This window comes from Camelus bactrianus, chromosome 13 (genome assembly GCF_048773025.1).
Source record: "Camelus bactrianus isolate YW-2024 breed Bactrian camel chromosome 13, ASM4877302v1, whole genome shotgun sequence".
Taxonomy (NCBI): Eukaryota; Metazoa; Chordata; class Mammalia; order Artiodactyla; family Camelidae; genus Camelus; species Camelus bactrianus.
In genome coordinates, this window is record NC_133551.1 from 56,759,726 (window position 1) to 56,774,732 (window position 15,007).

Sequence of the window (15,007 nt, forward strand, 5' to 3'; positions counted from 1 at the left end):
CACTCCTCTCCACTCCCACAGCCCTCACCCTGTCCCCAGCCCTCACCTCATCACCTCTCCCCTAGATTACTGCAACAGCCTCCAGACAGTTCTATGAGTTTCTACTCTCACCGCCCCACCCCGCCAGCCTGTCCTGAGTGCACCTGCCATCTTCCTAAAACACTACTTTCGTCAGTTCCTCCCTTGCTCAAACACCTTCACTGGCTCCCTATGGCCTGTAGTCACCAGCCCTCCCTGCTTGCCTTGCATTCTCTCCCCTATCCTTTCACAGACTAATCAAATGAGTAAGTTCTCAAGCCCAAGTCCCATACCTGGGCCTGTGACAGCAGAGGCTGAGTCCAGGAAAGCCTTAGAATCCTCAGCGTAAGTAAAACCAAAAGGATTGAAGTTTTCATTCACAATGGAAATTTTTCTCCTCCCAAGCACAAGGAAGAAGCCTCAACTACTTTTCTTTCCAACCTCCATACTCTGTCTCAACTCCATGCCTTTGCTCTTGACCATACCCCAGAGTTGAAATGCATCCCTGGCCAGGTTCTCTCATTTAATCAACAATTTAGGACTAGTTCCAACCCTATCGTTAATTCAAAGACCAAATTAAGACCAGCTCCCCAGTTTTCTAAAACTGACCTCAACCCAAAAGTCTTTTAATATATAATCTAGACTATTCTCCAGCCCCCGCACTTTCTTCTGTGTTGCCTTGACATTGCTTTCTGGTTTTAGGAACACCTTTAAAGCCTGGTTGACCCTTGAGTTGCAGCAGGAACTGGAAAAGCACAAGGGGTGCTAGAAGCCCCATGCGTCTTCCGCAAGGGCCAGTGAGCAGATTCTGTAAACACAGACCTCTTAATCTCTCTCGCCCCCACCACAAATGGTCACAAGTCTGGACCCACAGTTGGTTCTCAGGAAACCATGAGATTAGACTGGCCATGTGAGGGCAGATGAAGAGCCCCAGCCCCAGCCCCAGCCCCACCCCACCCCCATGCAGATTTCAAGAGGAGAGACAGGTGGGCACAGCCAGATTTCGGGATTGCTGCGACAGGGAGATGACTGGAAGGTCCAGGAGTCTCTTATCAACCCACCTTCTGAGGAATCTCAGAGAGTGTACAGAACTTAATTAACCCTTTTCCTAATAATCATGATTATTCTTCAAACCATTGCACACGATGACCTTGGACAAGCCCACCTACCTTCTCTAGACCTTAATCTCTATCCATGAAATGACTAGCCAGAACGGTAAGGGTCCCAAGAAGTCACCTAAGCTATGCTGCCCTAATTTCGCAGACAGGCCCCCTCTAGGAGCCAGAGAGGTGCAGGGAAATAAAAGCAATCTGCTCAAGGTCACAGAGCCCATACCGGAGCTGGAGCCGCACTGAGAACCCAGACCCCATAATTCCCAGCCTAGGCCCTGTCTATTGCCCCCTGCTTGGAGGGATGAGATCAGGCTTAATTCCGAACCTCTAGGAATGTGGGCCATCCTGGGAAGACAACAGTGGATTCTCCCACCACAGCAGGGAGCTCCCCCAAGCCACCTTCTTCAGGATTCTCTCACTCCCAAAGACCAACAGATACCCGACTCTGTTGGAGATCCTTTATCTTGTGGTTTGGGGAGTGGATCCCCCACCCTGCCCCTACCCTATGTCTGGCTTCACCAGGTGAGAGAACTAGGCACCCCCGACAACTCCTCCTCCAACACCCCTTGGTACCCGGGGATACCCTGAATCACCACACTCCCTGGGGAAAACCAGAAATCCTGGCTCCCAGCCCTGGGGTTGGAGGCCTTCCCCATTCTGCCCCCTCCCCCCTGACTTGGAGGATGGAATGTGACCCGCGGAGGGATCCCGCAGCACGCCGGGAAAGGCTGCGTTCCAGCTCGGTGGCTGCACTGAAAGGGGGGAGATGCGGCAGCGACCACGGGGACCGCGGGTGGGGGGAAAGGGTACAGAGAGAGGCAGTGGCGACGCGGATGGGGGTGGGGAGGGAGCCCAGAGAACCAGTCCGACTCCCGATCACGCCAGATGGAGGCGGCCCGAGTCTCCAGCCCCTGGTTTCCTGCTTCTCCCCTCCACCTTTGTCTCCCCTCCCTCCTGCAAACTTTCAGTCCGTGGGGGTTAAAGCCTGGGGAACAAGTGTGCGTGAATGTGTGTGTGTATAAGTGCTTTAGGGTCTGTCTTTGAGCCTGTGTGTCTAGTTGGTCATGCAGTTTTGAACCTGTGTGTACATATATGTGCCTAAGACGTTGGGCAACTGTACCTGCATGACTGATGTGTACGATTGTGTCTAAATCTGCGCGTGTGGTGTAGTTCGTGTGGCTGTGTAAACCTTATACACAGGTATATGTACCTGTGTCTCAGGATCTGTACGTCCCACAGCGATGGTGTGTGTGTGAATATGTATGTGATTGTGTCTGCATGGCCGTACATATGAGTGGGTGTTGTGCATGTGACTGTGTAAATTGTGAACATGTACGTGTGCCCGTCCGTGGGTATTTTTGCGTACCTGTTTCTGTGTGCCTGTGAGGGTTAGGGTCTGTGCGGGGGATTCCCGGCCCCCCACACTCACACCCATCAAGCCCCGGGAGGGGGCAGCACCCGCGGCGGCGGCTGCGGCAGGGAGACCCTCCTCCCCGCCTGCCCCGCCCCCACCCCCAGCCCCTACCTGCCGGCCGCTTCGCCGACCGCCCGAACCGCCAGAAGCTGCGGGCCCGGGGGCCGCTGGGGGCCTTCCTCTTGTGGTGTGAGTTGCCCATGGTGGGCGCGGGAGCCGGCGCGGGAACCCTAGCGCAGCCCAACCAGCCCGGCCGCCGGGCCCGCAGCCACAGGAGGGAGGCAGAGAGAAGCGCGGGCGGCCACCGCAGGCGCCCCCAGCCCCAGCTCGGCCACGCCCCCGAGCTCTGCAGCCAATGGCCGGGGCGGGGGCGGGGCAGGAGGAGGGGCGGGGCCTGGCGCACGTCCCATAGGCTCCACCCCTCCTAGGACCTGGGAGACCTGCTGAGCCGCCCCGCCCAGAGCGCTCTGGGAAGGGCCGGGCCTGTCCAGGTGGGGCTGGCTGATCGCTCGCTCCCCCAACTCAGGGGTTGCCTCTGAGATCTGCAGTGGAACCAAGAGAACAAGGGGCCCAGGCTCCAGACAGGCGAGTTACGGAGCCTTGCTGCTGGTAGGGCCCACCAACCGCCACCCTGTGAGTGTTATGTGTCTGTCTGTATATCTCCTGTCTCTGCTTGTGTGTACAATTATCTATCTGACTATTTCTGCAGTAATAGTATTCAAATTAATAACAGCATCTTTTATATAGCGCTTTGTGCCAGGCACTGTTATAACTGTTTTCATGAATTAGTTCATTTCATCCACAAAATAATTCTGTGAGGGAGGTACTTATACCATCCCCATTTTACAGATGGAAAAATTGAGGTTTCATTAAGTCAACTGATTAGCTCAAAGCCAAATAGCATTAAGCTACAGAGCCAGTACTCAAACCCAGACTGACTCCAGTACTCACTGCTCCAGGCTACCCACCCCTCCACTTTATCTATGCCTCTGCAAGACCTTGAAGGAGGGCATGTAATTGGGCATTTGTAATTGTGTGCTTGAATGTGGCTATATAGCTGTGTATCTGTGACCCTGAACCTATGGGTTCCTCTCCGTATAATCATCTACATGTGACTGCATGTCTGTATCCATTTAATTGAGTCTGTTTATATAGATCTGGATGTGTACTTTTGTGTATCTGCCTATATAATTGTGACCATCTCTCTCAAGGTGGCTGAATATCATTGACTTTTTTTTTTAATATCACTGATTTTTGTGTATTTGAGTTGTAACAGCCTGCCTGTTACATGTAAGTGTGCATGTAAGTGAAAATGTGTCTATAAGACTGTGTAATTGCATGTGCTTTTGTGTATCAGTATGACTGTGCAGTTGTTTGTTGTTGATATGCCCATATCTACATTGGCGGGGGGTCTATGTGTAAGTAATGCAGCATATAGGTAAACATACGTGGAACCACCCATGTCTACGTGCATCTGTGGAGTTCTCTCTCATCTCTCCTTGTACAAGTCTTTGTTTTTCAAAGCAAGCTAAGTTTCACCCCTTCTGAAAGCCTTCCAGGCTGCCCGAGGCCCCCACCCTTATGTCCTCACAAGTGTCTTGTATCCAGGGACCTGCCCAGGGCCCCTCACACTGGGCAATGACTTATCTTTACCATCACTACCCTGTCTCTCCAACCAGAGGCAGCATGGTGGAGAGAGAGAGAGCATGCTGGGCTGGGAGTCCACAGCCTTCAGTTCTAATCCCCTTATGGTCATCCTTTCTGCCACCTAGGCAAGCCCCTCCACTATAGCACACTGCCTCTTATGCCCAGAGGCTCCAAGACATCCTGCTCCCTCCCTGCAAAATAGGAGAGTTGAAGTCACACCCTCCCTGAGGCCCATCTCTTGCTAAGAGACCGAGGTTGAGAACAGTGCAGTCCCTGAGGAGCTGGTATTTTATTCATATACCCAGGAAATACTTATTGAGCATACACTGTATACCACACTGTGTGCACCAGGCTCCCTGCTTTGCACAGAGAAGAGGGTCTTAGTGTCACAGTCTGATGAGACCTCAGAGATCTGCTAGCCAATTCCCTTAATTTACAGATGGGGAAACTGAGGCCCATAAAGGGGAAAGATGGTATAGGGAAGCAGAGAGACATGCAAGGGTAAAGTCCAAATCCTTTGGCATGAACTGAGTGAGGACAGGCATACAAAGAGCTTAGAAGGATGTCTGGAGGGTAGCAGGAGGCCCTGCAGGAGCCCCCCACCCACCAGTTCAGCCTCATCTCAGACCACAGCCCTCTCATTCTCAGAGCACCAGCCACACAGAACTGCATGCCACTCCCCAGTGCACATCTCGGGGCCTTCACACATGCTCCTTCCTCTTCCACCTTTGCCTGTCCTCAAGGCCCTGCTCAGCAGTGTCCTCCTCCATAGTGTCTTCCTTGCCCCTGGTCCAGTTCAGTTCTCAGCGCTCCCAGGCATTAGTGCTGTCCTCAGATACAGTACTGATCACACCTCAGGGCTCCCCAGCACCCTGTGTAACACATCCCAGCACTTGTCTCAAGACAGGTGTTTGTTTTGGTGTCTCCCTTTCCAACCAGAAAACAAGTTCCCCAAGGGCAGTGATCTTCTCACTCCCCTTAGTAACCCCAGGCTCAGCACAGTACCTGGCACATAGTAGGTATTAAACAGAAACTGGCAGAAGTGATGATGATGGCACTTAAGTACTGATGGAGGTGAACAGGCACAGGCACGAGAGTCCAAGGCACTCTCCCAGTCTTACATTCCTTCACTACAAGGGCTGTGCTTGCTCCAGGATCCAGGAGGAAGCCTACTGCCAAGAGCATGGGAGAGCCTGGGATAGGACTGGTGGGAAGAAGTAGGCGGTACTGAAGACATACAGACCAGAACTCCTGGAACCAAAAGGCAGGGCTTGAGTGTCTCCTGACTCTCCTGGAGACCAGTAAAGGCTTCCCTTGGCTAGGGGCTTGGAGGAGAGGGTGTCCTTAAGCAGGCAGGAGGCTCTACTTGGACTAGATCCCACCAGCAGCCCCCGGGCAGCATGCACTTTGCCAGAAGATTTGGGGCTTAACCTCCTGGGAGGCTGAGCTATCGCCCCTCCATGCCCCCACAGAGCACTCTGTGAATGCAGCTGGCAGCCTTTGATGAACCGGCCCCCAGGACAGTGGAACACAAAAGCACAGAGTCCAGGGAGTATGATAACGGGAGAGCTGGACAAGGAGTTCAACCCTCCTGCCCAAGGAAGTTACTTCCGCCAACTTCCTTCCCCGAGTCAGCCACAGGGTTGGAGGTGGCCATGGGGTCTGCAGATGGGAGGTGGAGGTGTGTATACCTGCTCTCCCCACCCCGCCACACTCACTGCGGCCTGAACAATATACAGTGCCTCCTCTCATGCGTTTTCTTCAGCATGTGACAGGCCAGGAGCAGCTGAGACAGCTTTGAAGGTTTGGGAAGAAGGGAATTTCCCAGGGGCAGGTAGGCGATGGGAGGTTCTACCCCTGCCCTCTGCAGACCAGAGTACAGATTTGCCGGCCACAAGGTATAGCTGCCCCAGTGCAGCAGACCCTGCTGGCAGCCCTGCTTCAGGAGCAGGAGAGGGAGAGAGTAGGGTGGGGGGAGGACCCCCCAGCCTGAGGGGGGTTTCCAAGAGAACCTGGGCCGTGTGCCACAGGTGGGGATTTGGGCCTCCGTGGAGGGGGAGAGGGAGAGGCTGTTGGAACAGGTTCCTGAAGGTGACGGAAGTAAGGGAGGGGATGGATGAGGCCTTCTTGGCTTCCTGCTCCTCTCATCCCACCCCTGGTAGAGGCACCTCTCTGGGAAAGGATTTTCCATTTGAAGTTAGAACAAAGGAGTAGGGAAGCTGAGGTCAGCCTGGCAGGGGTGGGCTGCTGTTCTGCCTCTAACACCGTGTGGCCTTGAGCAAGCCACTTCCTCCTCGGGAACTCAGTGGCCCATGTGTATGTGACATGAGGGCCCCCTGTGACATCTCAGGCCATCCATTCTGAGTGCCCAGCATCTGGAGATGTCCATGCTCTGGAGGCCCATATCAGATCACGCACCTACCACCCAAAGCCAATTAGGGCCAGGCCCTGTGCTGGGCAGTGCAGAGGGAAAAGTCTGTCAACATGGCTCCTGCCCTCAGGGTGTTTGGAACAGTGAAGTATGGCAATTCCTGTGCCCCAAAGAACCCAACAGCCAGCAGGTCCCAGCCCCCAGCAGGAGCCTTGCCTAACTCCAGCTCTGCAAATCCCTCCACCCCAGCTTCCCCTCATCCTTCCATCTTAGCTCAGGTATCACCTCATGGGGAAGCTGTCTCTGATCCCCACCTGGGGTTACTCTGTTCCCTCCTTAGTCACACTTCTTGACCCTTAATTACTTGTTCAGTGTCTGCCACCCTGCCTCAAATTGTGAGGTTCATGAGGACTGGGACCTTGTCTTTCATTTACCCTCAGGACAGGGTCTGGAACATAGTAGGTACTTATTACTAATAGTAAATACTTAATAAGTATTTGTGCAATAAATTAGTGAGACCCCTTCCTCTCCCATTTGGACCCAAGGCAGACAATGCTCATCCCTTCAGAGGGGCCTGGAGGAGGTGGACCCAGACTCCTCTGTGGAAGCCACTCCCCCATTGGATGTGTCCCACAGCAGAGGGAGCCCTGCCCACATCATATCAGTCCAGGCCCCAGGCTAAGGACACTGAGATAGCCCTACCCAAGAGGGTAGCCAGGAAAGCATACCCTGTCCAGCTTCAAGTCTCTTCTGCACCCTGCTCTAGGGCCTGAGGGCAATAATTTCCCCAGGGGTATCACAGAGATTATGACACTGGACCAGGCCTTGAGGAGTTCCCTGGATAGAAAAGTGAAGGGAAGCACATCCTAAGTGGGGGACAGCACATGCAATGGCACAGAATGTGGAAATACATGGAGTGTTTATTGGAAGGCAAACAGATGCCACCCTGACCTCAGAGAGGCAAAGTGCCCACTAACCAAAGAGCCTTTGGGTCCTCACTTTACCTTAGAGCTACACAGGCCCCTTCCTCAGCAGGGAGAGATGGCATTATTCACACTGCATTCTCCTCACCCACCTTCCTGTGATGTCCGGGCCACTGGGTCCCAATGTTGTATCCAACTGACTGGCCAGAGGTGGGCTCTCCTTTCCTAAACATAGCTCCCACCCCCAGGCCCCCAGGCCCCCAGCCCCTACCAGCTTGCTCCTCCAGCCCATTCTCAAACTCATAGAATTCTAAAATGAGAAAAGGCCATTAATGGTCAGAGGCCATTAAAGCCTATCTTTTTGTTAAGATAGAGTGTCTTGCCAAGAGTGGGGCAGGAGCACTCGGCAGAGCAGAATTCAAACTCAGGAGTCTCTCCACAACCCCACACCAAGGACAGTTCTCCCTGAGTGAGTGGCCAAAATTCATGGGATTACATCTGCTAAGTCTGGTGGGGGAGCTCCTAAATTCTCACTGTCAGTATCATAGCCATCCCCACCGCCCCCCAGCCACTAGTGGCCCACTGCCTGAGAGAAACCTTCAGGAGGGCTGTATGCTCCTTTCCCCAAAGTTGGTCCTAAGATTCTACAGCACTTACTCCCCTCCAGAGTCAGAGACACATCCAACCTCATATTATCTTGTTTAGAGAGTGTGGCCTCTGGAAGCAGACTGAGTGGTTCTGTCACTGCCACACTGTGTTCATCACTTCCATGCAAGGGGGAACCTTGCCATCTTGTCCCAAACATTTGCATTACCCTGAACAGTGCCTTACATTATATAGCAAGGAATAGGTCTTCTTCAAATGAATGAAGCCGAGTGACTCTGACCACCTTACTTTCACCCTCTGGGCCTATTTTCTCACCTATAAATAGTAATAACTGACTACTTCCCAGGTGGTTGTGAGGACAAGGGAAGACAGTCATAAAAATGCCTGGCCAGGGTCTGGCACTTAACAGCCTTCATGTTCCTCTTCAAATGAGCCAGCACTCTGCCCTCCTTCCAAACTCTGCTCACCTTCTCCAGGAAGCCTCCCCGGATTATCTGCAAGGCTCCATTTCTGGCATCTGTCCCTGAAACACTTCTCCCCACATGCTTGCCTAGAGTCCAGGTGATATTCTGGGAAATATGGATTCCTGCTTGTTTTTTTCTAGTACCTGAGTCCTCTGTCAGAAAAGGAAAGACTCCTCCTTCTGTGGATCCCCCCTCAATAATCATCATCATGGGCATCTGAGGTGTAACCAAACAGTCGTTTTCTAAACATGGGTCAGGTTAAACTGAGCTAATGCCCAAGTCCTCAGCATCACAACGGCAGCAACCTGCTGCCATCTGGACCATGCTCCACAGTTCACAAAGCACTTGAATGTCTGTTATCTAATTTGATCCTTGAAACACCCCTGTGAAGTCAGATTTGTTATCTCTGTTTTACAGATAAGGAAACTGAGGCTTAGAGGGGTTAATAACCTGCTAGTGTCACATGGCCCAAGATGGGCAGACTAGGGCCTAGCATGGAGTTGTCCTGTCAGCCTCAGAGCCCATCCCTTCCAGACTGGGTCCTTACAACTCAGATGATTAAACTCACAAACACAATAATAGCAGCGACCCCTTACATTTCTGTGGTGACTTCACGTTCATATAATTTTCACATCATACAATTTTCACATCCTTTCTTGTGAGACTTGGAGAGACAGAAAGCTCACAGACCCATCAAGGATATGTCCAGCCAGAGGGTCACACCTGTGAAAAGGTCCCCTCTCTTCTAGAGACAGTAATGGAATAAGTGAGGCCACAGGGAAGTTGCTTGCCTTGTGTCATGGGGCTTGCTAACCACTGAGCCAGGATGTAGACTCTCATTAATTTGCCTGACTCTGATACTCTTCCCACTCTGTCAGTTCCCTCACCTTTCTCTGGGCCTTTTCCTAGCTGTAGACTGGGCTGAATAAAAAGATCTTTAAGCCTTACCCTCCTAGTCCATGTCCTTGGAAGAATCATGAAGGCAGGACCAGTTTTGGAGACAAATGATTTGAGTTCAAATCCCAGTTGAGCAAATCAATCACTCATTGTCCCTAAGCCTCAATTTTTTCATCTGCAAATGGGTGCAAATGAGATAATGGATACAGGGCTCCTGGCACATTCAGAATAATCAATAAATGTCAGACTGCCTCTCTTTTCTTTCTAAGTCTGTGCAGGCCAGTGAGGAGAGCAGGAGAGTCCAGGAAGACAGATGTTCAAAATCTATTCCAAGCTCTTTTCCCATTTATAATAGGAGACTCAGAATAGGGAAGCGAAGACCTGCATCTGTGGGTGTCTGGTTCAGCCATTGGGATGGGGAGATAATGACCTCCCTAGCAAAGGCCCCTGACCTCCCAGGAACTTTGTGTGTGCCTCCTCCCCATCTCCCCCAACCTCCATTCTAAACATTTTCCCCAGAAAGAGTTAAGCCTTGTTTGGGCTTCCTTTTTCTGACCAGCGGTGCCAGTGGAGATTAAGAGAGATCAGATTTATTTCTCTTAATAAACAGAAAAGAAGTTTGGCCAGGCAGGTGACAAGGAAACAATTGGAATAATAGGAGGTGGGAGCAAAAGGGAGCAGGATTTCCTCCAGATGTACCTGGGGCCACCCTCAGACTCAAGAAAACAACAGCCAGGGGCAGGGAGGTGTTGCCCATGCACGTGGGCCCAAATCAGGCCAACCTGCTGCCCAGAAAGCCCAGCGCTACCCAATACCAAACACAGTGGCTGGGGGAGGCCAGGCCACTGACCCAAGGAGCCCTAACCCAGGCTGTCAGAGCAGAGACCTACAGTCAGATTTCCCAGCCCCTGCCTCCAGCATGGTCTCCCAAGGGAAAAGGGTCCACTGCCCTGGGGTACACCACTAGCCTTCTGTCTCCAGTTCTTACAGTCTGACCACAGTCCACCCTGTTGCTATTCTGACCCATGCCCCCTTGAGTGAGATGGGGATGACTTGAGACTGAATCCCAGTGGGGCACTCCTGGGACAGACTTCACATATTGTTGGGGCTGCAGAGCCCTTGGAAACACCTCTTACACAAACCTTTCCTCAGGGCCTGGCTCAGCCATCCCAGCCCCAGTACCCAACTTCTATTTGTGGCTGGGCCGCAGGGGAGCAGGGCCCATGTCCAAAAGGAAGATGGGGCCGGATGCAATCACACAAGAGGCTTTTCACCCTCTTCCTGACCCCCAAAGTGTTCCTTCCAATTCTCCTCCAGAGAAGGTGGTTAAAGGACACTGAGAGGGTAAAAACAGGCAGAATGGGATGGGCCAGAACACACCGCCATTTCCTCACCTCTAGCACTGCAGCAGGAGCACAGGAAAGGTAGACTTCCTAGGATGGCAGGCCCCAGGGGAGCCCCACCCTCTTGCAGAGACTCATGCTCTCCCCCTCAAGCAGGAGACAGAAACAGAGAGGAAGATGAGGGAAGAACCAAACAAGCGGCCAAACAAAAAGTGACCCCAGTAGGGATGGGCCAGGTCAGCCACCCCTCCCCTCAGGCTGCCCCTCCATCAGGCCATTGGGAGCCTGGACGCAGGCAATTAGCTGTAGCCTCAAGTACCCACCCCCGCCCAGGTACAGCCTCTCCAACAACTTGGGGGCCTCAGTTTCCCCCACCTGCAAGCACACTTCCAACACAGAACGTTTCTACCAGGCCTGGGGGAAGGAGTGGGAGGAGTGGCATTGGCAGTTGGCTCACATCCTGAGCTCACCACCTCAGGAGGTGGATGTTTGCGGTTTGGCCCAGGTAAGTGGTGAGGGGGGCTAGGTGGGAAAAGCTAACACTGTTAAAAACCTAAAGCATGTTATGCTCCGTGCTGGGTCCTTTTGGGGGCTAGAAACCCAGATTCACCTCGACGTCTGATACACCTTTTGAGTGCAGTTGACCTTCCAGACCCAGGGGGACCCCCCCACCAGAGATGCAAGGCCACTTGCCTCTCCCATTGGCCCCACGCCAGAGTCAAGTCTCTGACCCCCTGACTCAGCAGAGGGCAGAATCTGAGTGAGCCTGGGGGAAGGGGACTGCCTCACCGTCCCAGGAGCCGGGCGGCCAGCACTTCCTGCCTAACCCAGGGGATCTCTGCCCCAGCCAGGGGACCCTTGCCCCTCGAGCGGGGCAGGGCTGAGTCTGGGATTCTGGAGACGGGGCGGTGCAGAGTAGGGGTGCTCAGGCTGAGCCCTGGGCTCTTCGATCCCCCAGCACCCGAGCCTAGGGAGTCGTCCCCCTCCCATATGCCGCGGACCTCCAGCGGAGCCACCCTGGCCGCACCCTCGGCGCCGCCTGGAGCCTGCCCAGGTGCCCGGCCGCCTTACCTCGGCCTTTGCCCTTGGCCCTCCTGGCCTTGTCGTCCGCCTTCTTGGCCCGGGGGGCAGCCGGTTCGGCGCCCTCGGCCACCGCCGCCTTCTTCTTGCGCCGCTTGCTCCGCAGCCAGCTGAAGGCGCGGCGGAGGCTGGACGCGCCGGAGCGGGACTTCTTCCTGCGCGGGGGGCCCCCCGGGCCCCCCGGCTCTTCGGCCGCAGGTGCGGCGGGGGGCGCGCGGGCCGCCATGGCGCGGCGGGCGGACCTGGCGGCGGGGCTCAGGCCCCCTGCAGCGGGGAGCCCATGGGCCGAGGGCTGGCGGACAGACAGCGCCGCCGCGAAACGCGCCCGGAAAAAAGTTTGGGCGGCGGAGGCAGAGCAGGCGAGGAGCGGGCGGGCAGGCGGCGGGAGTGGCGCGGGAGGGGCCGCGGGGCGGCGGGCGGGGCGCGGAGGCGGCCGGGAGGGAGCGGCCACGGGGCGGGGGCGGCGCTGCCTGCCGCCCCTCCAAGCCTCCTCCGTCCGCGGCCCGGGTCCGGGAGCTCGTGGGCTGGAGGACTGCGAGGTTGGGTCCCTAGGGAAGGTGGTCCGGCGCCCCAGAGCGGCGCCGACTGGCCCGGGCGGAGAGGGCGGGGTCGCGGGGGCGGGTCCGGGAGGGGGCGGTACTGAGGTTCTGTCCCGGTGGGGACACTAAAGGGAGCTGCGTTCCGAGAGGGAGGTACTGGGACTAGGGTGGGGGGTGCTCAGGGAAGGAGGGAAGAGAAATGTTGGAGTTGGATTCAAAGAGAACTTAGTGTCCTAAGTTTGGTCAGGGACGAGATGGGGGATTCTGGATTCTTTTTCTGAAATAAGGGAATTTTGAGAATGCATTCCAGGACCCGGACAGTATTGGAAGTTTTGCTCTAGAGATTGAGACTTCAGAACCCCCTGAGACCTGTGACCGACAGTGGGCCTTCCTCTCTCATCTGGCTGCTGGGAGTGGTCTCTTTGCTCCTTTCCCCTTCCTCACCACACCTTCCCCCAGCCTCCATCAATCCTCCTGGGTTCCTACTTCATCCTTTGGTAACTGGGATGAAGAGAGCTGTTTACCCTTGGGCCAGGCTGTGAGAGCACTCCTGCCTGGGTCTGGATTAGGGCTGATCTTGGACTTGAACTCACAGCTTTATAAAGTGCTTTGAGATCCTTTGCAGGTGCCAAGTGTGACTGAGGAAGCTGGTAAGGAAGGAAGCCTTTAAGAATCATAAAAGTGCTGTGCTTGTTTCCTCCAGGCCTCTGGCTCTTTATTGTAGCTGACTGAGCACTTTTATATCATCTGATCCCACAACAAGCTACTAGGGAGTGATACCCCCATAGTATAGAAGGGAAATTGAGGTCAGGAGAGGATAGTGATTATCCAAGAGCACAGAAGTGGTCCACAGCAGAGGAGCTAAGACCAACAATCTAGGTCCTATCTCTCTCTGGCCCCCAGGAGGTAGAACTTACCCTAGGGGCCAACTGTGGGATCAGGGCTCTTGGACTCCCTGTCTGGGTCCTCAGAAAAGCATTGTGATCACCCCACCAGTTAGAATTTGTCTTCATCACCTGACCTGACCCAAGTCACATAATAGCTTTCTCCTGATGCTATTAGGCTTCCCTCGAACCACAGGGAGACTCAACCAGGCCAGTCAGCTGTGCCACAATGTAGACAACACTCACTGCAATATTGTAGAATGATTAGAGTGTGCAGTGTGACCTCTCTGACCTGCCTTGGCTCCCTGAGTTCCCCCAGGGGCTCAGCTGTGGCAAACCTGGGCCATCACTGACACTCCCCCAGCCTGGGGGCCCTCGGGCAGACTGCTGTCCATGCTAGGGTTCAGTTTCCCATCTAACCACCATTCATTCGGATCCAGCCCACAATCCCAGAGCACCCATTCTGGGTCAGATACTGTGCCATGCACAGGCATCACAGTGGGCGCTGTCCTCATGGTGCTCTGCCCAGCCCAGCACTAGCCCTAAGGACCCTACCTCTCATTCCATTAGTGAGTATGGGAGGAAGAGTGTCATAGGCAGGGCTGAGACTTAGAGAGAGAGTGATGCTCAGGGCCTTGCCCTGTTGGGTAGTCTGGGTGGGTTGGTAGGGAGGACAGAGGAAGACAAACACACTCTGGCTTTTGGCAGGGGTGATCAGAAGACGAAAGTTGGGCAGTCTTGCCCCCCACCAACCCTTTGCACGTCCTTTCTTCCCGGTGGCCAGGACTGGCTACACAGTTTGCAGAACCCAGTGCAAAATGAAGATGCAGGGCCTTTTGTTCCAGAATTTTTCAAAATTTCAAGAAGGGCAACAGCAGAGCATTCAACTAAGCATGAGGCCTTGTATGTGACACCCATGAAGTTGGTCCTGCCAGTGCATCAGCAAAGGCTTCTCTCAAAACACAATCCCTGGGAGTCAATGCATAGATTGGGTCACCTGATTTGGAGGTGGGGAGAGGAGAGAAGAGTGAGGAGAGGTTAGGGCTGTATTCCCCTCACTGCTCCTAACTCTAACATCCAGACATTCTTACCTCCCATCTCCATCCTCAGGCCAGCAGCCCATCTTTCCTTCCTGTCCCCTGGCCTAATGGACAGGCATGTTTCTGAGCCCCCGAGGGCTAGCTGAGAAGGGCTAGCCTGCTCCTCTGCTCTCTGGATGCATGATTGTTCAGCTCAGCTACATTTCTTTGCTGGCCCTCTGGGCAGCTAAGGAAATTGACTTCCCAGCAGCCCCTGTCCGCAGGGCCCAAAGTCCATCCTGGAGTCAGGCTGTCACCTGACCAGGCAGGAAGCTGCCAGCCAGTCCCCAGGGAGGAACCAGCAACAGCCAGGCTTGGGGCAACAGCCCCCAGGGCCATCCAGCTTTGCTCCCTTTCTTTTTAGAAAACCAAGGACTACCCCATGTTGCCCTTACGCCCACCCAATGCTCCTTGACACCCCCTCCTTGGAAGACCTGCCTCCCACAGGCTCCAGCTTTGTCCCCTGCTGAGCCTGACCTCCACCCACAGACTCCAGACCAGGCAGCCAGGCCAAGGTGTGGCTGAACCTCCCCACACCAGGAAGGAAAAGAGCTTATAAATCACACACCCACTGGTGGGAGCCCCTGTGGCTTCCCTCAGTTCTTAGACCAGTCAGAGGACAGAGCAGTT

The 15,007-nt window shown here is 54.5% G+C and overlaps 1 protein-coding gene across 4 annotated transcripts in view; it reads right to left on the reverse strand.

Moving 5' to 3' along the window:
• NHSL3 (NHS like 3) overlaps positions 1-14,538 on the reverse strand; it is a 29,286-nt gene extending 14,748 nt beyond the window's left edge. The window contains exon 1 of one of the 4 annotated variants that reach the window (XM_074376920.1): positions 14,390-14,538. In XM_074376920.1, the coding sequence (XP_074233021.1) occupies positions 14,390-14,402 (13 nt within the window). In that variant the 5' untranslated portion in view covers positions 14,403-14,538. Of the gene's footprint in view, positions 1-2,655; positions 2,863-11,866; positions 12,415-14,389 lie in introns of those variants that run through there. The other 3 variants (XM_074376918.1, XM_074376919.1, XM_074376921.1) reach the window with 3 other exon arrangements.
• Positions 14,539-15,007: the final 469 nt, after the last annotated feature.